The 24,859-nt window shown below is 38.9% G+C and overlaps 1 protein-coding gene across 2 annotated transcripts in view; it reads right to left on the bottom strand.

Annotated features, from left to right (window-relative positions):
- Window positions 1–24,859, bottom strand: part of LOC124595492 (sorting nexin-14-like) — a 197,820-nt gene that overhangs the window by 158,182 nt on the left and 14,779 nt on the right. For both annotated transcript variants that reach the window (XM_047134255.1, XM_047134256.1), the window contains exon 3: window positions 13,871–14,051. In XM_047134255.1, the coding sequence (XP_046990211.1) occupies window positions 13,871–14,051 (181 nt within the window). The remainder of the gene's footprint in view (window positions 1–13,870; window positions 14,052–24,859) is intronic.

Below are 24,859 nucleotides of genomic sequence, written 5' to 3'. Positions count from 1 at the left end.
TGGCACATGGCAAACTAACAGATCTAGGGCAAGGAGTTCTGATTGACACCAGAATGCTGCAAGGGTAACAGCAGACCTAATGTGTTATGTAGAAACTGGCACCAGTACAGTGAACTGGGATTTAGATACAATGTAGATCCAATTAGACCTACTGAATAGCAGGTTAGCTGTAGTGAGACTTTCATGAACACTGGCCGACAGTGTAGGGGAAGCCTGATTTGAGATAGCAGAATTGCAGGAAGCTATACACCATATAGCGCATTGGCAGTTAACCCCTATCCTGCTGTCACCAAACAGTTTCTGGCTGGCCTGTGTAAGATGCAAACAGATACATTGGAATTTATTACTCCTCTGGACAAGAAAGCCTTATCACTATTCTACCATCCCATGACAGTAAAGGACCCGTTCCCAGCAGCAAACACCAATGCTCAGTATAACTACTATATAATTCACCCTTAATTGGTGAGATAGGAGTCTGGGCAAAGATGTCCACGACAGAAAAATTAAGTTTCACCGGGAGCAGTATATTGGTAAATGGCATAACTTCTGATATTTTACGGCCAACTTTACATCTTCCAGCTACCATAGCAAAAGCTATGATAAACAGAACACATTATCTATTATGTTGGCCTGACAAACATTTAGATAAACTTAGTGCTCAAAATCTGAGTTCTCTATACAGTGCCTTAGAACCCAACTTCCTTAACTCCCTGGACAAATTCATAGCAGCACAGAAAGGACGTATTTCTGCCAAGTAAATGCAACAATATCTTAATGAATACAACCACAAAGTCATGGTAAGAAGCTTATAAGTCTTGGGTACAAGATTAGTTTGGACTTTCATCTGGGTGGCTTATATCAATTAAAGACAGGGAAGTTCCCACCCTGTTAACTCCCTGATAACTGAGTACTGATTGAGTGGGTCACCCTTAGCAAATAATTATTGATTAAGTATACCAGCCCATCCATTGGACATTGTATTTCAGGATGGCTTAGCATAAGAGAAAACTGAAAGGAATGTTCATAAATGTAAAAATGTAAGCATATTGTTAAGGGACTTCCAAAGCGTGATCCAGTGGACCGGATCTTCCAAAGAGGGAAAGCATGTTGTGCCACTGCCTTTCAAACTGGTGGCTGTAACTTTTGGCCAAGCAAACAGAAAGCTGTCTCTGTGTTCTGATAAAAGAGAATCTGTAGAGAGGCCAAGCAGACATGACAGAAGCCTCTGCCTTGGCCCTAGAGTCACACCAGTTGCCACATATTCAGCCCCTGTTGCTGCAGCTGGGGCTGGGACACTGCTGACGCAGCACAGTGCAGGGGTCAGACCTGCAAAAGTGACCCGGATTTCTCCACAATCAAGTCTGGGCCAACAGCACTTCCTTGGTTTGCACAATCGATAAAGATGTCCTGTCACATCAGGACTGAGACAAACAACAGTAAATAACAACCACCCACCATGCAGTATCTGTCATTGGCTGCAGCCAGCTCTGAGAAGTACTCCATGACAGTCATCAACCTGATATGGGTCATCCAAATTACAGCTACTACATCCAGCTCACACTAGCTGCAAGACTATGGCATTCACCTTGTATTGATACTGCTGGGAGACAGACTGGTGTCTTCCAGCTGGTATCCATGTGCTGGCTGGCTTCAACTAAGTTTCAGACACCTACCTCGAAGTTCATAGTTCACAGATGCACCCAACTCACTGCTGAGCTGCTGCCTGCAGTGCATTCTCACACTCAGCTACTGCAGACTTGTGTTCACTGGGCATTGTGCTGTATCCTACAGTGAGGTCCTCGGCCGACTGCAGTGCTCAGGTGATCCCTGTACTAGGCTAACTCCACACAGTTAGCTGGTCATGCATCTGCACCAAATGGTGTGACCGACTTACTACGGAGCTTGCCATCACTGCGTGCCAACTGTCTACCTGAGCTGATGCAACCCTGCACTCAACGAGTTGCTGAGAACATTTCACCACTGACGTCATCTGCTTGGCTTGGCAACTCCGTGAGACAACCACCTCCTGAGGCTGTGTACCGAGTTAAGCACACACCCCTGGCCATCACTTGTCTCTTACTGCATTTAATAAACTGAGTATGGTTTTCTCATTCGTTTTATGACTTTACAGCTGCTGTCCATCTGGCTCTACATACCTGCTGCCCTGCCAAACATCCTGTATCATCACCATGGCCTGCAACGAGGTCAATAAACACTTGAGCCATCCTGACTCCATTGCCAATAGGATGATCTGGCTTGTACAGAATAAACAATTTGAATCATTAAGACACACTAATTTGAGTATGAGCAATGGATAATTACACTCATTTCAACAATTTGCTGTCGCTAAGAACTCCATTCCCTGGGTCATATGAGGACGGATTTAAAAATCAGCTAAAATTCTATTAAACAGTTGGACATTTTGCAGAGTAACAGGACTACTAAAACACATATAGATTTACTACATCTTCTAAACAGATGTGAAATGTTGTTTATTGGTAGCTATCACAAGTGATTGAAACTGGATGTTTCATAGAAATGGACGAAAGTAAGTCTTGTGCAGTGACAAAGTATTTTTTTCATGCATACGGACTGCAAATAAACACAAATTTGAGATAAGTTTACAGCAACTTTGCATCAGTAATCAAGGCAGTCCATTTCTGGATTAATGAAACTACAAGTGCACATGCCAGCATTGCTTTTTTGTATCCATATTTTGCAAACCACCTTGACATATACCACGGAGGATACTTCCCATTGTACAACAAGAGTCTTCTCTTACGGACGTTGGGATGGATGACTGCTCAGTTTCTCTATGAGTGCTGAATATTGGTTCTCAAACTTTGTTCAGTAGGCTTTCACAAGATAGATGGCATCTTGTTTGAAGCACCGACCATTTCAACTTTTTTGGCATTTCTGAAATGCCCTCCTATGATTCAAACAAATCTGTAACCATTCATACTGCCCTTCTTTGTATACATTCAGTATCCTCTGTAAGTACTATATGATATTTATCCCACACCCTTGAGCAATATTCTGTACTCTGTTCATCATAAGAATAAACCTGATGTAAACAAACACAAATGTGAAGATTAGTCAGCAGTTGTAGCACATATCCGATACAGTTGAAATACACGTACACACTGGATGTAGCGTAGTAGATGCCAGCATGGTAGCTCAGCCTGTTTGGTCAGAGGTTTATCTGCTCTCTGTAATAATAATAATAATAATAAACCCCGTGGAGGCCCGGGAAAAGAATAGGCCTCTGGTATGTTCTGCCAGTCGTAAAAGGCGACGAAAAGAACAAACCACTAATAGGGCTAACCCCCCTTTTAGTGTGATTACTTGGTTCAGGACAGAACTAAAGGAGCCTCGGACAAGCGCTGTCATGGTCGGGGACGACGCTTGAACCCTATGCCCGCCCACAATGGTAACGACACTGCTAGCCAACTGGAAAATGATTTAAATCCAAATAGAGGTGTTTTGCAGGATATGCTTCCTGCAACCACCCTAGAAGGAAAACAAAGACAGAGGATGAGATGGTTAGATGAAGTTAATCGACAACTCATGTTCTGTTATTACCAAGCAACAAACCTAGGAACCAACACAACTGGATACAGATCACAAGTATACACAACATTTATTACCAGATACCCGGAATTAAATTTTTTAACAGAACAACGACTAGCTGATCAGATCCTTGTAATAATAAAAAATAACAGGATACCCCAGTCAGAATTAGAAAACATCAAACAACAAGTACAACAAATACTGGAACAAAATAATTTGCAATTAGAAGAAGAAGAAAATACAGTAATTGACTCAAACATCCCAGAGAAAACAAACAAAGAACAAAACGCATCAATTAAACAATCAGAGGAAAACGAAATCTTAAGACAGCCACCAGAACAAGCACAAATAGAACATGAAGTGACAGACATGTTAGATATAGAAGAAAAATTTCAGTTGACATATATAGAATACAAAGACACAAATACAGACATTAGACCATTCTTGCATAGACCACCAAATAACCCACAAGTCGAAACAACAATAACAACTATCAGCACAATCATACACAACAAAATAAATGAAAATACAACTATGGAAGAGTTACAACTACTGGTTTATGTAGGAGCACTCACTACACTAAATATACACACTAGGCAGAGATCAGAACCAAACAACACACACAAGAAACCCACAAAACCAGCATGCCAACACAGGCTACAGATCAGAATAGAAAAACTGAGAAAAGACATCGGACAGCTAACACAATTTATAAGAAATGAAATATCAGACAAAAAACGAAAAAGGTTAGGTAAAATCTCACAACAAGAAGCAATAGAGCAATTAGATGAAAAGAAGCGGAAATTACAAGCATTGGCCAAACGACTTAGAAGATACAAAAAAAGTGAAAATAGAAGGAAACAAAACCAAACATTCAACACAAACCAAAAGAAATGTTACCAGACAATAGATAACACACACATTAAAATAGACAATCCACCAAACATAACAGACATGGAACACTTCTGGAGCAACATATGGTCAAACCCGGTACAACATAACAGGCATGCACAATGGATACAAGCAGAAACAGACTCACACAAGATGATACCACAAATGCCTGAAGTGATAATTTTGCAACATGAAGTCACCCAAGCAATTAATTCTACGCACAATTGGAAAGCCCCTGGAAATGATCAAATAGCAAATTTCTGGCTAAAGAAGTTCACCTCAACACATTCACATCTAACTAAATTATTTAACAGTTACATTGCAGACCCATACACATTCCCTGATACACTTACATATGGAATAACTTATCTGAAACCTAAAGATCAAGCAGACACAGCAAACGCAGCTAAATATCGCCCCATAACATGCCTACCAACAATATACAAAATATTAATTTCAGTCATTACACAGAAATTAATGACACATACAACACAGAACAAAACTATAAATGAAGAACAAAAAGGCTGTTGCAAAGGAGCACGAGGATGTAAAGAGCAACTGATAATAGATGCAGAGGTGACATATCACGCTAAAACTAAACAAAGGTCGCTACACTACGCATACATTGATTACCAAAAAGCTTTTGATAGTGTACCCCACTCATGGTTACTACAGATATTGAAAATATACAAAGTAGATCCTAAATTGATACAGTTCCTAAACATAGTAATGAAAAACTGGAAAACCACACTTAATATCCAAACAAATTCAGATAATATCACATCACAGCCAATACAGATTAAGCGTGGAATATACCAAGGAGACTCATTAAGTCCTTTCTGGTTCTGTCTTGCTCTGAACCCACTGTCCAACATGCTAAATAATACAAATTATGGATATAATATTACTGGAACATACCCACACAAAATCACACATTTGCTATACATGGATGATCTAAAACTACTGGCAGCAACCAATCAACAACTCAACCAATTACTAAAGATAACAGAAGTATTCAGCAATGATACAAATATGGCTTTTGGAACAGACAAATGTAAGAAAAATAGCATAGTCAAGGGAAAACACACTAAACAAGAAGATTACATATTGAATAACCACAGTGACTCCATAGAAGCGATGGAAAAAACAGATGCCTATAAATATCTAGGATACAGACAAAAAATAGGAATAGATCATACGAATATTAAAGAAGAACTAAAAGAAAAATATAGACAAAGACTAACAAAAATACTGAAAACAGAATTGACAGCAAGAAACAAGACAAAAGCTATAAATACTTATGCTATACCAATATTGACCTACTCATTTGGAGTAGTGAAATGGAGTAACACAGACCTAGAAGCTCTCAATACACTTACACGTTCACAATGCCACAAATATAGAATACATCACATACATTCAGCAACAGAAAGATTCACATTAAGCAGAAATGAAGGAGGAAGGTGATTCATCGACATAAAAAACCTACATTATGCACAGGTAGACAATTTAAGAAAATTCTTTCTAGAACGAGCAGAAACTAGCAAAATACACAAAGCAATCACTCATATAAATACATCGGCTACACCACTGCAATTGCATAACCACTTCTACAACCCTTTAGATCACATAACATCAAGAGATATGAAGAAAGTAAATTGGAAAAAGAAAACACTACATGGTAAGCACCCGTATCATCTAACACAGCCACACATCGATCAAGACGCATCCAACACATGGCTAAGAAAGGGCAATATATACAGTGAGATGGAAGGATTCATGATTGCAATACAGGATCAAACAATAAACACCAGATATTACAGCAAGCATATTATTAAAGATCCCAATACCACAACAGATAAATGCAGACTTTGCAAACAACAAATAGAAACAGTAGATCACATCACAAGTGGATGTACAATACTAGCAAATACGGAATACCCCAGAGGACATGACAATGTAGCAAAAATAATACATCAACAACTTGCCATAAAACATAAACTAATAAAACAACATGTTCCCACATACAAGTATGCACCACAAAATGTACTGGAGAATGATGAATACAAATTATACTGGAACAGAACCATTATAACAGATAAAACACCACCACATAACAAACCTGACATCATACTCACCAATAAAAAGAAGAAATTAACACAACTAATCGAAATATCCATACCCAATACAACAAATATACAGAAGAAAACAGGAGAAAAAATTGAAAAATACATCCAACTGGCTGAGGAAGTTAAGGACATGTGGCATCAGGATAAAGTTGACATTATACCGATTATACTATCAACTACAGGAGTCATACCACACAATATCCACCAGTACATCAATGCAATACAGCTACATCCAAACATACATATACAACTACAGAAATCCGTAATTATTGATATGTGTTCAATAACCCGAAAGTTCCTAAATACAATGTAACATATACCGTACAGTTAAAAGGAAGTCACTTTCCATTTTTAACCAGACCTAAGGTCTGAGAAAAATAGAAATAATAATAATAAAAGAAAAAAAACTGAGTGAACAGATCAACACTAAAGTTGAACGGGTGTCATGGGGTGACCACCCTGAACAAAGGCAACAAACAATAAAGAACAAAATAAGATTTACAAAAAAGAAAAAAAAGAAAGAGTACATTGATCAACTGGTGCAGTTCATGGATCGCTGGTTCATGAGTCGCCTTGGCCATTCTTCCCCCCCCCCCCCCCCCCCCCCCAATTTGAATTACCTGCATCTCATAATCATAATTGTAAAATTCATCATCCTTTTTGTGAATAATGCTTCTCTTCTTATTTCTAATTAACTATTGCACACGAAATTCCTGCTTTCACTTCAAATATAAGTTCTTAGTTCCTTTATTTTATGAAAGATTGTTAATAAATGTTGCTTAAATTAAGAAAACATAATAATTTATTGTTTTAGGACAAAATGAAAACCCAAATACTCTCTATTTGGACTATGTCCATTGTTTAATACCACAGATGCAGTCTCACACGAACCACAGCATCGAGCAAACCACATGTATGCTGCATTTTTACATTTTGCTTTGTACCATTACAATATGAACCCAACAGAACTGGTCTGGTGCCGAGTTAAGGGATTTGTTGGGAAAAATAACAAGACTGTTAAGGTGCCTGACGTACCGGAGTTAACGCATGCATTTTTTCCACATGTCACTGCTGGACGCTGGAGGGATACAAACGGCACATTATACAAGAAAAGGAGAAAAAGTGATGGATGGCTTTCTGGATTCTGTCATTGACTGGCTCATTATCAATGTACCAGATGACAGTTACAGAACTGAAATATATTCATCAGACATGAATAAGGAAGAAGCTAAGAGATTACCAGACAAGTGACTATAATTAATACCTTCAGTGGCTTCAGTACTCAACATTACAATGAAATCCCTGCAGTATGCTTCTGGATCACAAATAGCTCACTCATAAAAATCACCCTGTGATTAAATTAGAAATTTTCATCACTCTTGTTCACGATTAGAATACTATGTTAGGTGAGGACGAGAGCATTTTATGCTTTCCGTCTGGTCACATAAGAAGTGGGCGGTTTTGCTAGAGTTTTCACAAATATTATTTCATTGTCGTTGTAGTCTTCAGTCCTGAGACTGATTTGATGCAGCTCTCCAGGCTACTCTATCCTGTCCAAGCTTCTTCATCTCCCAGTACCAACTACAACCTACATCCTTCTGAATCTGTTTAGTGTATTCAACTCTTGGTCTCCCTCTACAATTTTTACCCTCCACGCTGCCCTCCAGTACTAAATTGGTGACCCCGCAATGTCTCAGAACATGTCCTACCAACCGATCCCTTCTTCTAGTCAAGTTGTGCCACAAACTCCTCTTCTCCCCAGTTCTATTCAATACTTCCTCATTAGTTATGTGATCTACCCATCTAATCTTCAGCATTCTTCTGTAGCACCACATTTCGAAAGCTTCTATTCTCTTTGTGTCTAAACTATTTATCGTCCATGTCTCACTTCTATACATGGCTACCCTCCATAAAAATACTTTCAGAAACGACTTTCTGACAGTTAAATCTATACTCGATGTTAACCAATTTCTCTTCTTCAGAAACGCTTTCCTTGCCATTGCCAGTCTACATTTTATATCCTCTCTACTTCGACCATCACCAGTTATTATGCTCCCCAAATAACAAAATTCCTTTACTACTTTAAGTGTCTCATTTCCTAATCTAATTCCCTCAGCATCACCCGACTTAATTCGACTACATTCCATTATTCTCGTTTTGCTTTTGTTGATGTTAATCTTATATCCTCCTTTCAAGACACTATCCATTCCGTTCAACTGCTCTTCTAAGTGCTTTGCTGTCTCTGACAGAATTACAATGTCATCGGCGAACCTCAAAGTCTATATTTCTTCTTCATGGATTTTAATACCTACTCTGAATTTTTCTTTTGTTTCCTTCACTGCTTGCTCAATATACAGATTGAATAACATCGGGGAGAGGCTACAACCACTGCTTCTCTTTCATGTCCCTCAACTCTTATAACTGCCATCTGGTTTCTGTACAAATTGTAAATAGCCTTTCGCTCCCTGTATTTTACCCCTGCCACCTTCAGAATTTGAAAGAGAGTATTCCAGTCAACATTGTCAAAAGCTTTCTCTAAGTCTACAAATGCTAGAAACGTAGGTTTGCCTTTCCTTAATCTAGGTTCTAAGATAAGTCGTAGGGTCAGTATTGCCTCACATGATCCAATATTTCTACGGAATACAAACTGATCTTCCCCGAGACCGGCTTCTACCAGTTTTTCGATTCGTCTGTAAAGAATTCGCGTTAGTGTTTTGCATCCGTGACTTATTAAACTGATTGTTTGGTAATTTTCACATCTGTCAGCACCTGCTTTCTTTGGGATTGGAATTACTATATTCTTCTTGAATTCTGTGGGTATTTCGCCTGTCTCATACATCTTGCTCACCAGATGGTAGAGTTTTGTCAGGACTGGCTTCCCCAAGGCCGTCAGTATTTCTAATGGAATGTTGCCTACTCCTGGGGCCTTGTTTTGACTCAGGTCTTTCAGTGCTATGTCAAACTCTTCACACAGTATCATATCTCCCATTTCATCTTCATCTACATCCTCTTCCATTTCCATAATATTGTCCTCAAGTACACTGCCCTTGTATAGACCCTCTATAGACTCCTTCCACCTTTCTGCTTTCCCTTCTTTGCTTAGAACTGCGTTTCCATCTGAGCTCTTGATATTCTTACAAGTGGTTCTCTTTTCTCCAAAGGTCTCTTTAGTTTTCCTGTAGGCAGTATCTATCTTACCCCTAGTGAGATAAGCCTCTACATCCTTACATTTGTCCTCTAGCCATCCCTGCTTAGCCATTTTGCACTTCCTGTCGATCTCATTTTTGAGACGTTTGTATTCCCTTTTGCCTGATTCATTTACTGCATTTTTATATTTTCATCAATTAAATTCAATATTTCTTCTGCTACCCAAGGATTTCTACTGGCCCTCGTCTTTTTACCTACTAGGTCCTCTGCTGCCTATTATTTCATTATTTTTCCAATTTAAGTGACATTCAAAGCTATACCGTTTCTCTGCTCATCTCTTTTTATATCTTAACTGCAACTGCTCATATCACAACTTGACAAAAAGAAGGGACCGGTTAGTAGGACATGTTCTGAGGCATCAAGGGTTCACAAATTTAGCATTGGAGGGCATCATGGAAGGTAAAAATCGTAGAGGAAGACCAAGAGATGAATACACTAGGCAGATTCAGAAGGATGTAGGTTGCAGTAAGTACTGGGATATGAAGAAGCTTGCACAGGATAGGGTAGTATGGAGAGCTGCATCAAACCAGTCTCAGGACTGAAGACCACAACAACAACAACAACATGATTGTATTCACTGTACTGGTCACAGCTTGGCTTCCGCTTCACGTGAAACAAAATCCAATGAGATTCAAGCAAATACAGAAGCATACATGGTATAATGTTTACATCAGGTTTGTCCTTATGATGTACACAGTATAGTGTGTGTTGTGTGACAGTTCTGTAAACCACCCCATTTGTACAGTTGCTACATTTTTGCAGTATCCCAGCAATAAGCTCTAGCTACATCTAAGCCAATGGTAGTAAATTCCAAATGTGACTCATTGATATTTTTCATACTTTTCAAATATTTTAAACCACGTTGCCAATCTTTGCATTATTTTAAAATCTCATGAAGATCTCAATGGATATTTGCTCAATGCCTTGCAGATATTACTACATTATATGTAACTGCATTATCTGCAAAAAGTCTGAGGTTAATATTAACATTATCTGCTAGGTCTTTAACATACAACACGAATAGCAGTGGTCCCAACATACTTCTCTGGGAATGTCTGAAGTTACTTCCACATCTGTCTATGGCTCTCCATCTGTGAAAACTTGCTACATCCTCCATAAGAAGCAATCCCCAAACCAGTCAAATATTTTGTTTTCTTTGGCAGTTTCTTTAGTGACTGCATAACATGGAGCATCCCTCCCATCATGAACTATCAGCTATTCTTTTGGGCTTTAGTCATACTTCCTCTACATGCTCATGCCCACAGCTACATGTTTTGAGTTCCTGTGAAAATGCTGAAGATAGATTACCTCAAAATTTGAGGCATATCTTTTTTGTAGCCAAGGTCACATTCAAAACTGTTTTTTATTAATGGGTTTCGACAGGTAAGACTGTCATCTTCAGATGTCAGTTCTTAAGATACTGATGTTCCTCATACTGAGAATGAGAAGGAGTGTATGTTGTTTAAAGAATTTCTTTGTAGCCAATATCACATGCAAACCTGTTTTTTTATTAACTGATTTAACAGGTAAGACTGTTATCTTCTGACTGAAGATGACAGTCTTACCTGTTGGAGCCAGTCAATAAAAAGAGTTTCGAATGTGATTTTGGGAGCAGAAAATTCGTTACAGTATATTATAATCACTCCCCCCTTTCTCATTATGAGAAACTTCAGTACCTTAAGAAAGTTCATAAATTGTGAACCAATGTCTCACACGCAGAATTTTGTCAAAATGTTTATAGGTGCCATGTCATTGCTTATTTTTAGTAGCCAATCGAAGGTTAATTTATGAATAGCCCTCATATCTCATAAGCAGCTTCAGTCTGAATGATGAACTCACCTCCTCTATTTTATTTGCCGTTAGCCTATCCTTTATTACAAACTTAAGATTTATGTCCAAAAATCTCAGTACTGTCAACTTCATGTTGCAACTACCTTTCTGTACCCAGTATTATGTAAGATTGACTGCTTTTTAGGAGTACTTCAAACTACTTACTTCACGGGGAATGCTTCAACAACAGATAATAGGAATTGTGATAGTCTCATCTATGGGGGACATTTATTTGTGTCTTATACTAATTCTTCGGGGTCTCATACAGTTACCATTATCTGCAATTGATGGCGAGTCAACTAATCTAAAAATCCTTCCTTGCACCCCATACACAGGTGATTACCCGGTTAGCAGTCTCTGATGTGTAGTGCATTGTAAGGGAACACTAAAGTCTCAAAACTAAGGTGCGAGTCTACAACGTCCAGTCTAGGTTCTCACAGACCTCTGGATGTCTTTGGTTTAAGCCTTTCATGTCAAGAACCAGAGAGACAGGTTTGGTTCTGAGAACAACACTGCAAATTTTGAGGCTTTGATGGAATTTTGTGTGCAAGACTTGTGATTTCAACCTTCTCTGCCAGTCACTGGAATGATCCCAGTATGTCCTCCGAGCCCAGGCAATACATATTGTCCATTCCAATGAGCGCCATAATCTGTAGCTGCTTGCATCTTGTTCCTTCAATGCCTGTTGGAATAGCCTCTTCAACATTGGACATCCAGCCAAGGTTCTTTCTGCAGAATTTGTCTGTAACATTCATGTCACCGTCACAGAAGTCCATAAAGGTTTGTGAGATTTTAAAGATGAAATGTAGTTCATATGATGTGATCTGATTTAATAATGACGTAATGTACTGAATGAAGTCTTGCACAAGAGGTGATCGAGTGTATAGTGAGTGAAGATTTGTTAATTTCACTTCAAAACATTAGAGGGAACACATTTCAAAACTGTATGGGTCAGTTGTGGCGTAATCTGAAGGACTTGTGTAATATATATTATGTGACTAAAGACAAAATGAGTATTCACCATTACGTCTTGGAAGCAGATTCACTATCAAATAGTTGGTTTGCGTAAGTAGAAGCACATGAAAACAGTGACAAACTTTTTTTTTTCTGGCAATAAAAGTACTCACCACTGCTTATTTTGATTTAAAGGGCATAATCACGATTGACAATCTGTAAAACAGTTAGACACTGGTTCTTATCACACAGTGTTGCAGAATATTTTCATAGCAAACAATCAAGATCAGCATCCAAATAGGTCGTCTTGCGACTGAGCAAAGTGTCTGCATAAACTTTGGATATTGGAATGGCTGATATACAAGGACTGGGCTTCAATACAGTACCTCATCAGTTACCTGTTTGTTCCATGTTACTTTCCCTTTTTCCAAACCTCAGTCAATGAGTTTGTTGGAAGACCATTTTGCCAAATGAATAGGATCGCTATGGTGGAAAAAGGCACTATTCGATGAGAGAAACACATTTCTTTTCTGAGTAATGAAATAACTGGAACTTCATGGGATCAGAAGTATTGAGCTTTTTTAAAAAATTATCAATCCACACTTGCACCAGAAGAAAATTTTATTTTAAGTTTTGGGACTGTCAGAAAAAGAACAATCTAAATCTCTTTAACAGATAACATCAAAATAACCTCAGCACTTCTACATAATATCTGAATTTTCTCCTGTCTATCCTGCATATACAGTATTGGTAATGACCAACATATGGTGATGTGAAATTAGATGAAATAGTTGGACCACTCAGTGCACTATCACTGCTTATAATCCAGAACCTTATACGAATATGAATTAAATGCACCACTATTTACTTTCGTATGTCTTCCTTTCTGCTTCAGGGTGTCACTATCTTCTCCACCTGCACATAGTGTGAAACTAAACAACTTGATACAATGCGAGCAATACAACATTACAAAGAGCCTACATGAAGTGGAAAGCTTACATACAATGTTGTTTATTTTCATAAATGACTTAACGTAGACTATATGAAAATGAACTAAAAACAAGATTCAATAATGTTGCTACAAATTAATGTCTGCCCAAACATTTTCTTTTCCAATAAGTTACCATTAAGAATCTTCAAATAGTTAAATCATTCAATGGAGATATTCTAATGCTACAATAGGATGGCTTCGACATAACAGTAGCATAAAAGAGTAGTCATGTTTGTGGGGGAAGAGCAACACAATTACGCAAGTACAGAGAAATAGATAATTCTGCCATAATCCTGACCTCTTCCAGGGCTGTATCAATCTCCCTCGGTACATCGAGGCCAAGCCAGGGCTGCTGGGTGGCAGGCTGATGTCGTTTGCATTGTCCTCGGCCACACACAGCACATCGTTGGGACTGTGATTTCAGCATCCCTGCTTTTCCACGCACCACAGCGACAATGTCTGGTAGTTCCTGCCATTGGCTAAAAAGAATCAAACAGAACAATTAGCACTAAGATTCTTGTTGCTGAAAATTAAATGTCAGCCCACTTTTTAAAATCTGTACAATATGTTTCAATATGTTTGATCAGATGTTTACCTCATAGTGAATGTTATACATCATGTATCAAATCTGATAACTGGACATGTGGAAACTTACACAGTTTAGTGAGTGTCAGTAGTAGATTTTTGCATGCGTGGGTAGCACTACTGTCACACACTTATACCAAGTTAAGCAAGAACAGGTCAGAATGCAGACGTAACATAGCCAAAAATAATGTGATCATAGTCAATACTACAAAGGTAGATTAAGAAGGTAAAATTTAAAAAACAAACAATGGAAACTCCTGGTAGGAAAATCAGAAATGTAGGAAGAGACAGACTGCTGCTTACCATAAGGAAGACACATTAAGTTGCAGACAGGCACAATTAAATGACACTTAAATATAGCTTTCGACCACAGCCTTCATCAGCAAAAGCCACCAGAGTTCACAGTCATGTAGGCATGAGGTGTGCTTGGTTGTGTGTACAATTGATGTGTGTTTTTCTTTTGTTGATGAAGGCTGCAGCTGAAAGCTTTACTCAAGTGTCTTTTAGTTATACCTGTGTGCAACTTAATGTGTCTTCTTTACGGTAAGCAGCAATCTACCTTTTCCTACATTGATGAAGATAAAGTTTCATTTATTTTCTTATTTGAATTTGAAAGCAAACATGCAAAAGCTATACACAATTAATAAATTTAATGAAATTATTAATCATCATGGTGAAAATAAGCCCAAAGATAATTGTTTTATACTTCAATATTTTCACCAATTTCTCGTCATTATTTAAGTACCGTAGCTGAACGTAATTCTCATGTTCTATTGGTCACAGCATTTTGTTCTTTTCAAAACTGATACCAATATCGCAATTTTCAGTAATGATTTGCACTTGTTACATTAACATTTTCGTCATAGTAAGGTCATTATTTTTATTGACAGAAATCTCACAACTCTTAAAACTTTTTGAACCTTCCAAACATTTTGTTACATTTCACAAAGTAACAAATGTCAATTCATAAACTGTAGTAGTAGTAGTAGCAGCAGAAGAAGAAGAAGAAGAAGAAGAAGAAGATCCATTAACACAAACAGTGGACAAACAGTTTCCATTATATTATAATTCACAGTGAAGAATAAGTTTTCCAAAATAGTGTTTCAGCTTTCTTTATCCTTACTTATAAAACTGAAATGGAATGAATAACAAAAAAATCATTAAGAAAAGCAATGTTTCAGAATAATTTGATCTTTAAATTAAAATTGTTTTCTAATCCATAAGTATGAAATTAGCACTAATACTCTGTTCCTCTCATTACCTAAAATGACTACACATAAAAATAACATCATATAATGCTACACCAGAAGATTAGTTAAAAATCTGAAATCTCTCTCTAGGACCACAACTAACTCAAGGAGTGATCCTTAAGTTTTTATGATCATGCATTTTTATCTGCTGGTAAACAGACGGAAAATATTACATTTTAAAATTGGAACATGGAACACCCACCATTTGCATTAGGATATGAGACAGAGACAGCAAAACACAGTGAAATGGGAAGTAACAATGCAGGGTGTATGGACAAAAAACTGACATACCAGGATCGGAGTCAAAATGAAGATGATGTGTGATTACATTTCAGTAAGTGTCTCCTACTTTCTGTATTTTAAGATTTGACCCAGTTGAACTTATTCACATTTCTTTAATGCATTCCTCCAAAGACTGCAGATTCACTCCTCAACATTTTTAAAAAGTTAAAAAACTCTCCTTTAAACAAAATGAATTAATTATCTGCAGTCAGTATTTGCTATTAAGAACTTCCAACTTTTTAAAAATAACAGTTAGCTTTTGTTACATGAGAGTACAGGCATATGACATGAACAAATGCTAAGCTTGAATCCAACTAATAGCTTTACAAAAGTTTTATTCTCTTCTCTTTTTCCAAAAATATTGTTGTGTTACATCTTCACTGAAGGCTCTCATGATGCAGTATTCTGAGGTCTTCCTTGGCACTCTCCACATTCCGTTGGTAGCTCCACACAGCACTTGCTAGGACGTGGGAGCAAGGACGCATGTACTCAGGGGCAAGGAGGGGGGGGGGGGGGGGGGGGGGGGGTTGGCACTCTGCCCCTTCCTCCCAGCTTTTAGGGAAAGTAAAAAAAAAAAAGTAGTGTAATCAGGTGCTTTTCTTTCAATAAAATGATTTAAAACTTGGTATTGTGTAGGTTTTTAACAGGGTCAGAAATAGAACTTTTTAATGGCTACTTACAAGTCGCCATTCGTCTTCCAAAATATTAAAAATACTCCATATCCCAAGTCTTGTCCCCCCCCCCCCCCCCCCACATACACATACATACAAATCATCATATGGGCATTCTTTGTAGGGAGTTCTGCTGCTGAACTCCATCTGTCACACAAAGAGTACCCATGACAAACAACAGAATAGGAAACAAATGTCTAAATGTAAACTAAACAAAGAACCACATATCTATATAGACCACCTTTTGGGAGTACTCTGATCTCATTTCATTATTATTAGAACTATAACAAAACTAACTGTGTACATGTTTTTCACTGATAGACAAAAAGGGAATAGAAAATTTTGCAAATCTTTGTATAAGGCAATTGAACCAGACTACAAAATGGATTGACTGACTAATTAGTGGCACCTGCAGACCATCCTTAAATTCATATATCTAAAAACAAAGATGATGTGACTTACCAAATGAAAGTGCTGGCAGGTCGACAGACACACAAACAAACACAAACATACACACAAAATTCAAGCTTTCGCAACAAACTGTTGCCTCATCAGGAAAGAGGGAAGGAGAGGGAAAGACGAAAGGATGTGGGTTTTAAGGGAGAGGGTAAGGAGTCATTCCAATCCCGGGAGCGGAAAGACTTACCTTAGGGGGAAAAAAGGATGGGTATACACTCGCACACACACACATATCCATCCACACATTTACAGACACAAGCAGACATATTTAAAGACAAAGAGTTTGGGCAGAGATGTCAGTCGAGGCAGAAGTGCAGAGGCAAAGATGTTGTTGAATGACAGGTGAGGTATGAGTGGCGGCAACTTGAAATTAGCGGAGATTGAGGCCTGGTGGATAACGGGGAGAGAGGATATATTGAAGAGCAAGTTCCCATCTCCGGAGTTCGGATAGGTTGGTGTTAGTGGGAAGTATCCAGATAACCCGGACGGTGTAACACTGTGCACCAAGGCATGTTTAGCCACAGGGTGATCCTCATCCGGGTTATCTCTTGTTTGACATATTCAGAGTTTTGGTAGTTAGTGCTGTGTGTACCCAGTAGAGTAGATGTTGTATCCCCATCATTATGTAATGAGTTCCTACCTCAGCTTGTACAGCAGTAATAGAAAATAATGTTTTATCATCTATCAAATTTCTAGTGCTATCAGTTCCTTCATTGTCTTCCCAGTTGGGGTTCTATTTAATTTCTAAATCCTGCAAGAACTTACACATTCTGATTTGTGACTTGTTCTATACTACCTTTTGTCTCTATAACTTCTTCTTCTACTATTTGCACTTTATTCACTGGAATATCCTGTACTGGTTTAATGGTATGTAACTGATTAACTCTTTTTTCTAATTTTCCTTTCAATAAACCTAAACAGTCACTGAAATCTTGTACATGTTTGATAGCATTCCATTCACTTTTCAAGTTTTTCCATCCTCCCATTTAACTGAGAACCCAAAATCAAGCAGTTTATCAACCATATTATAAAATCTTTCATCCATTTTAGGAAATCTGTTGTCTATTTGAGAAAATCTTTCAACTACCTGAGAAAATTTTTTTGTTCATAAATTGAACAATACTTTCTACATGCCTCCTCTTCTATCGTGAAAGTCATGGTCATAAATCTCCACACAAATATAATTAAAAAGAGTTACAGAAATGGTACTGACAATAATTAAGAAGGTACTAATAATGGTGATATATATTTCTTTATCGAAATCATTGAGAAACCAATGAAATTCACTGAATACATTCACCATCTGTATTGAAATACATCAAACGCTTCCACTATATAAATTTTCATTTACCTAACTAGATCAGTGTAAAAATTAAAAATTAACTGAAGAATAACTGATAACTTACTTAAATCGCACCCACCAGATTTTGATAAAGTTCGTAGAGACTGCACCAACTGCTCACCAGCATGTGCTCGATCGTCACTGGTAGCCCACTGCACTGGCTGCTGGTTGTCCCTAATATGTGGAACTGTTGGCAGTGAAGACCGGGTACGGATTGCCGCTAGACAACTATAGCATGCCCACTGCACTCTCTTTCACCGCTGTCTCAAAGCATTCGTCCCGAAAAAGGAGCTTGATGCCTATCATGCATATACTGCACGCATTGCTTCCATTTGTATTGTTGGCTTCCAACTTGTGATTCTTTGTTGCTGAAGACTATTCAAAACTGTATTAAATTTCCAGAATATCATCTTGTTACTTACTAGTGCCCACTAGTCCAGTCCAGCTGATAGAAAAAAAACTATACCTTCCAAAAGGTAGAGTAGAAGATTTAATTTTTTTAACTTAGTCAAACAATGGAAAATCCAGGATGGAATAAAAATAATGTTATAAAAATGATAGCCTGCAGTTGCCACATAGAGGATATGCTGGGTCGCAGGCAGGTACACAAAAAGACTATGGAGGGTACCTTACACACAAAGTAACTTGGTTTTGAAATGGTTCATTCAAATCAATAGCTCAAAGTTATGCTTCTCACCTGCAATTTTATTTTGGATCTCAATTTGCTATTGTATTTGGTGGGTACCCATGCAAGGGAGGAAAATGTTAACACAAAGAGTGCTGAGGGAATTTGTAGGTCTACAACACATTCTTCAGTTGAAGACGTCGTTGAGTCACAGAAGGTAAACCAGGTCCCTCAGGACAAGTTTTCGTATAATAAACAAAACAAGAATTGCATGACTACACTTCTTAAAATGGAATTTCAAGAGTTTAGCATTGAGGTGGGCCATAGACAAGATGTTGACATTATGATTGTTAACATCAGCTGTTTCAAGAACCGATGATTTTGGAAGTATGGTCATAGTGGGAGAAGATGCTGACCTCTTTATCTGATGACTTGTTGAGGACGAGGCATCAAAAATTTATTTTCTCTGAAGCCAGGAAGAGGAAGTGCAGGAAGCAAGTGGTTTTGCATTGAATCTTAAAAGTTTGACAGTGAACATATTCTCTTTGCTCATGCCGTTATTGGACGTCATACAAGACTCGCTTTTTTCAATCAACGAAAAATGAAGTTTTGCAACATTATTAAGAAACATGAACACAAATGCAGCACATGATACAGTCTTAATCGCATTGTATAGTGAAGGTGTCAGTAGTTCCCGGATTTTAGATGATTTCCGGTACCAGCTATTCACCAAGTCTGCCACAAAAAGCCAATTTAATCTTGCAAGGTTGCCACCCAGAAAATATGCTGTGCAACTGCATTTGTTACAGAGTTCCAGCAAGTTCAACATTAGATGGGTAACTGGAAACCTCCTGAGAAATGTGCCTGGGCTTAACAGCAACCACAGTCTGAAGCCCATTGTAATGAGTCAAGATCCAGCACCTGAGTCAGTTCTCTACACTGATTCGTGCTCACGAAGCTGGGCTGTGTTGAACTACACTTCTGCAGAAAATCAGGCTTGAAATGTTCTTCCATTTGCAAGAACTGCAGTGGAGTCAGAATTTTTATATGAAGAAAGTGAAAAAGCATACGTAAAATTAGGGAAAGGCAACAACTTGCAATCATTGCAATAAAGGTGTTTTTTTCATTGCAGTCAGACCTTTTCACAAAATTTCAATCACAACTTTCTCCTCTGAATGCCATAATATTTTGTTGACTCCCAACCAAAAGGGAGAAATGTCAATCATAATAAAATAATAGACATCACAGCTCTTATGAAGAGATCTACATCTGCATCTACATTGTTACTCTGCAATTCACACTTAAGTGCCTGGCAGAGGGTTCATCAAACTATTTTCATACTACTTCTCTACCATTCCACTCTCGAATAGCGTGTGGGAAAAAGGAACACCTAAATCATTCCGTTCGAGCTCTGATTTCTCTTATTTTATTATGATGTACATTTCTCACTATGTAGGTGGGTGTCAACAAAATATTTTCGCATTCGAAAGAAAAAGTCCATGATTGAAATTTCATAAATAGACCTCGCTGCAAAGATAACCTTGGCACTGAAACAAAGGCCTTTGTTTCAGTGACTGCCACCCCAACTCGTGTATCATATCAGAGACACTCTCACCCCTATTGCACAATAACATAAAACGAGCTGCCCTTCTTTGCACCTTTTGATGTCCTCCGTCAATCCCACCTGGTAAGGATCCCACACCGTGCAGCAATATTCTGACAGAGGACGGACAAGTGTAATGTAGGGTGTCGTGGGTTTGTCACATCTTCTAAGTGTTCTACCAACAAAGCGCAGTCTCTGTTTCACCTTCCCCACAATATTATCTATGTGGTCTTTCCAATTTAAGTTGCTCCTAATTGTATTTCCTAGGTATTTAGTTAAACTGACAGCCCTCAGATTTGTGCGATTAATGGTATACCCAAAATTTATAGGATTTCTTTTAGTATCCATGTGGATGACCTCGCTTTTCTTTGTTTAGTGCCAATTGCCACTTTTCGCACCATACAGAAATTCTCTCTAGATCATTTTGTAATTGGAACTGAATGTCTGAAGATTTTACTAGACGGTAAATTACAGCGTCATCTGCAAACAATCTAAGGGGGCTGCTCAGATTATCACCTACATCATTTATGTAAATCAGGAACAGCAGAGGGCCTATGACACAACCTAGCAGAATGCCAGATATCACTTCTGTTCTATTTGATGATTTACCATCTATCACTACGAACTATGAACTCTCTGAGAGGAAATCACGAATCCAGTCACACAACTGAGATGATACTCCATACGCACACAATTTGATTAATAGTCACTTGTGAGGAACGGTATCAAAAGTCTTCTGGAAATCTAGGAATATGGAATCCATCTGAGATTCCCTGTCGACAGCACTAATTACTTCATGGGAATAAAGAAGATGAATGATATTGTGTGCTCATTTTTTCCACTTGCTCTTTGGGAGTGGAAAAGTCAAGAAATAGTCTAAGAGTGTTTTTATCAACCCTTTGCCAAATGCTTAAGTGTGAACTACAGAGTAGTCATGAGATGTAAAGATACTTGCCTTTTGTTTACAAGGTGCTGTTGAGAAGTTGTGTGTGCTGTTTTTATGTTACAAACTTTTTACCCCTTGGAACCAACAACACTTCTCCCCAACAGATAAGGGTTTCCTTTCTTCCCTATCTTCTTTCTTTTTAACCTATTTCCACAAAACTACCTTTCCTATATTCTTCTGTTGTTATTGGTAGGTCTGGACATTCCTCTTTCTGCACTCACATGTAGTGTTGCAGCCCACTTTCTACATCCAAAATACGTAAATGCTCTAACCCAAGAACACTGTAATCTATTGCTCGAACAGTACACATAAATGGAAGACAAGGTACAATCAGATTAGGAACGCACAAGTGGCAAATAGGGCCTAGAACTTCGGCCTATAGAAACATCAGTTCCCAGGAGGTGCAGCCAGCAGGCTGCACACACAGTTACTATTGTCTTAGCAGGCTGGGTAGCCTCTAGTGACTAAATCAAGCAAAAACTTCAAGCGCGAACTATGAAGCAATGTACACACAAAATTTGTAGTTACAGCACTCCTCTTCCTCTGTGAAGAAGTGAGAACTGTGCTCATGTCCATTTCTTCTGCGGTTGATGCAACTGGTGTGTAGTGTTGGAAATGGCATGAGCACAGATAGGTGTGGCGCCCCCCCCCCCCCCTCCCTCTGAGAGGACAGGCAACGCTGGTGCAGCTTCCATGTCCGAGTCCAAAACCCAGGGAAGGAAGTGGCAGCAAAAGCGGCAGAAAAGGTATAACTGGCTGTGATGGAGACGGCAGTGTCAAATGTATCAGCTGTGACAGTGGACGAACTGGCGTCCCACTGTGGCTGACAGCTGAAGTGGGCACCCATAGCAGAGGAGACAGTTGTGAAAATGTCAGCAGCAGTGGCAGAGAAGGTGAGGGCACCAGCTGAGATGTAGGAGATGACTGGGCAGATGGAGGACGTGAGAGCGGCGGAGGTGCACCCATAGCGCAGCCGCCTAGGCGATGTTGTGGCTGGTCAACGTGTTGCGACGTCCTCCCCTCAGCAGTGCGATTGATGGGGAGGCTTCAGCCATTTGTACTCTCAATTACAGTTGGCACCTGTTTCAGCTGGCAGCCAAACCAGCGAGCTCAAAGGGCTGTGCCAGGCCAGGAGCGTTGTGCCAATGGATGGCCTCACATCGGTCAAAGCAAATGTGGCAGAGTTCTGGGCTGATGACCATGCAACAACTCTGTCAGACTCTTATCGCTAAAGAGGGGTGAACCTATAAGAACTAGGGAATCAATCAAGAGCTACTTCCAGTGACATACCCAAAATGTATTGTTTCATCTGAGTCTTAAATGTCCATAAGAGTCATTCTGCTTCCCCATTCAATTTAGGGTGAAAAGGAGGAGCCGTCATACGAAGAGTACCACTTCTTCTACATAAAACTTCAAATTCCTGAGGTATGAACTGGGGGCCATTATCTGTAACTAACACAGACTGAAGACTTCCCACAGCAAAAATTTTTGACAAAGCTGAAATTGTTGTCACCACAAAAGTGGACAGACAATGCACCACATACATAAACTTAGAATAATTAAGACAAGCCAGTAGAAATTCAAAAGAGGCATCACAAAATCTACATGAACTCCTTCCCAAGGCTGCTGTGGATCTGGCAACGGAGACAAAGCAGCATGGGGAGCAGCCTGCTGGGTGACACACTATGGGTAGGCCCCAACACTCACACTATTTTCCCATCCATGCCTGGCCAGAAAACATGTCTGAGTGCTAACGCTTTTGTACATGACACACACCAGTGGGTCACATGTAATAAATGCCTAACTTCATGTCAAAGGGTGGACAGGACTACAACCTGGGGAGCAGTGTCCTGCATAGCTAACAGCAGCACACTGCCCAAGATGATTTTGTAATTAAGAATAATTTCACAAAGGATCAGAAGCACAGCCCAGAGATCTGTCCAGCCAGTCATGTTGTGCAAAAGAAACAGTTTTACTTAAAACAGGATCTGCAACTTCAATTTCAGTGCTAGTAATTGGAAAACTATCAACAACATTTTGAGGTTGAACATCTAAATGAAAACAAAGTAATTTCTCCTTATCAAACTCTGGATTCAGATCAACCGGCAAATGTGATATGACGTCAGCATTTGCACGTTGATTGAAAATTTATCTCATAATTGCATTGTGACAGGGAAAGCACCCACCGCTGTAACTGGTATGCAGCTTTGTCTGGCAAGGATGCCAAAGGGTTAAAAAGAGGCACCAGTGATTTGTGGTCTGTGATCAGGTGAAACTTACACATGTATAAAAAAAAACATGAAAGTTTTTTAGAGCATATAAGATCACCAAAGTCTCTTTCTCTATCTGAGAATAATGCTGTTGTGCTGAATTTAAGAGTTTAGAGGCATATGCAATAGAGTGTTCAGATACATTTGCTTACTTATGAACAAGGATGGTGCCAAGGCCAAACTCAGACACATCCTTCACTAACATGGGGCCTGGCCCGACTGAAAAGTTACCAAACAGGGGACCGACTGCAGCTTACAATTCAATAACTTGAATGCCTAGTCGCAATCCGGGGACCAGTGGAAAGGAACATCTTTATGTGATAATGTCTGGAGTGGTTGTGCCACAGAAGCAGCATATGGTACGAATTTGTAGTAGTACACAAATTTGCGTAAAATGCCTGTAATTCCTCAATAGACGTGGAGTGTGGCAACATGGCAATAGCATCAATATACTGGCGCAATTGTTTAATGCTAGCACGCAACACTACAAAACCCAAATAAATATTAGATGGTTGAAAAAACTATGTCTTGTCCAAATTGCACTTTAACCCTGCAGACTGTAAAACAGAAAATGGAGCATGAATGTTCTGCAAATGTTCCTCTGTAGAGGCATCAGACACTACTATGTCATCTAAATAGTTGATGGATCCTGGACCTGATGCAATAAGTTGCTCTAAATAGCATTGAAAAATAGCAGATGCACTTACCACACCAAAACGCAAATGCTGGTACTGATAGGACCACGGCATTGATAACTAGAAGGCGTTTAGGTTCCTCGTCATGTGGGAGCTGTAAATATGCCTCTGCCAACTCAGTCTTTGAAAAATAATAACCCCCTGATAATTTTCCTGACAGCTACTCAGAGCGCAGCAAGCGATAGATATCACTGATGGACTGTGCATTAATTCAGTTTTACTTGATCCCGTTAAGTTATGGGTTCTGGGTGGACTCGGAAAAAACGGCACCAGACAGATTGTTTCATCGTAATAAGAGCCTGAAATTCTGTTGCACAACCCAGTCCTGGGAAAAGAGAGACAACACCAAATGCACTTCATCATCAATGGAGAATCCAAACAGTTTAGAAGTGTCCAAACAAAACAGATTTTCAGTGTAAGCATTGTCCACAATTAGGAACATTAATGAACGAAAGTCACAGGGGCAGAAAATTGTCCCAGGATGGAAATCTGTTGTTCATTATAACTCATCAGCCTCCGCGACACTGGAGTCAGATGGGGAGAACGCAAACTCACACAA

The sequence above is a fragment of the Schistocerca americana genome, chromosome 2 (assembly GCF_021461395.2).
Source record: "Schistocerca americana isolate TAMUIC-IGC-003095 chromosome 2, iqSchAmer2.1, whole genome shotgun sequence".
Classification (NCBI taxonomy): Eukaryota; Metazoa; Arthropoda; class Insecta; order Orthoptera; family Acrididae; genus Schistocerca; species Schistocerca americana.
This window is presented reverse-complemented; position numbering and strand designations above follow the sequence as displayed.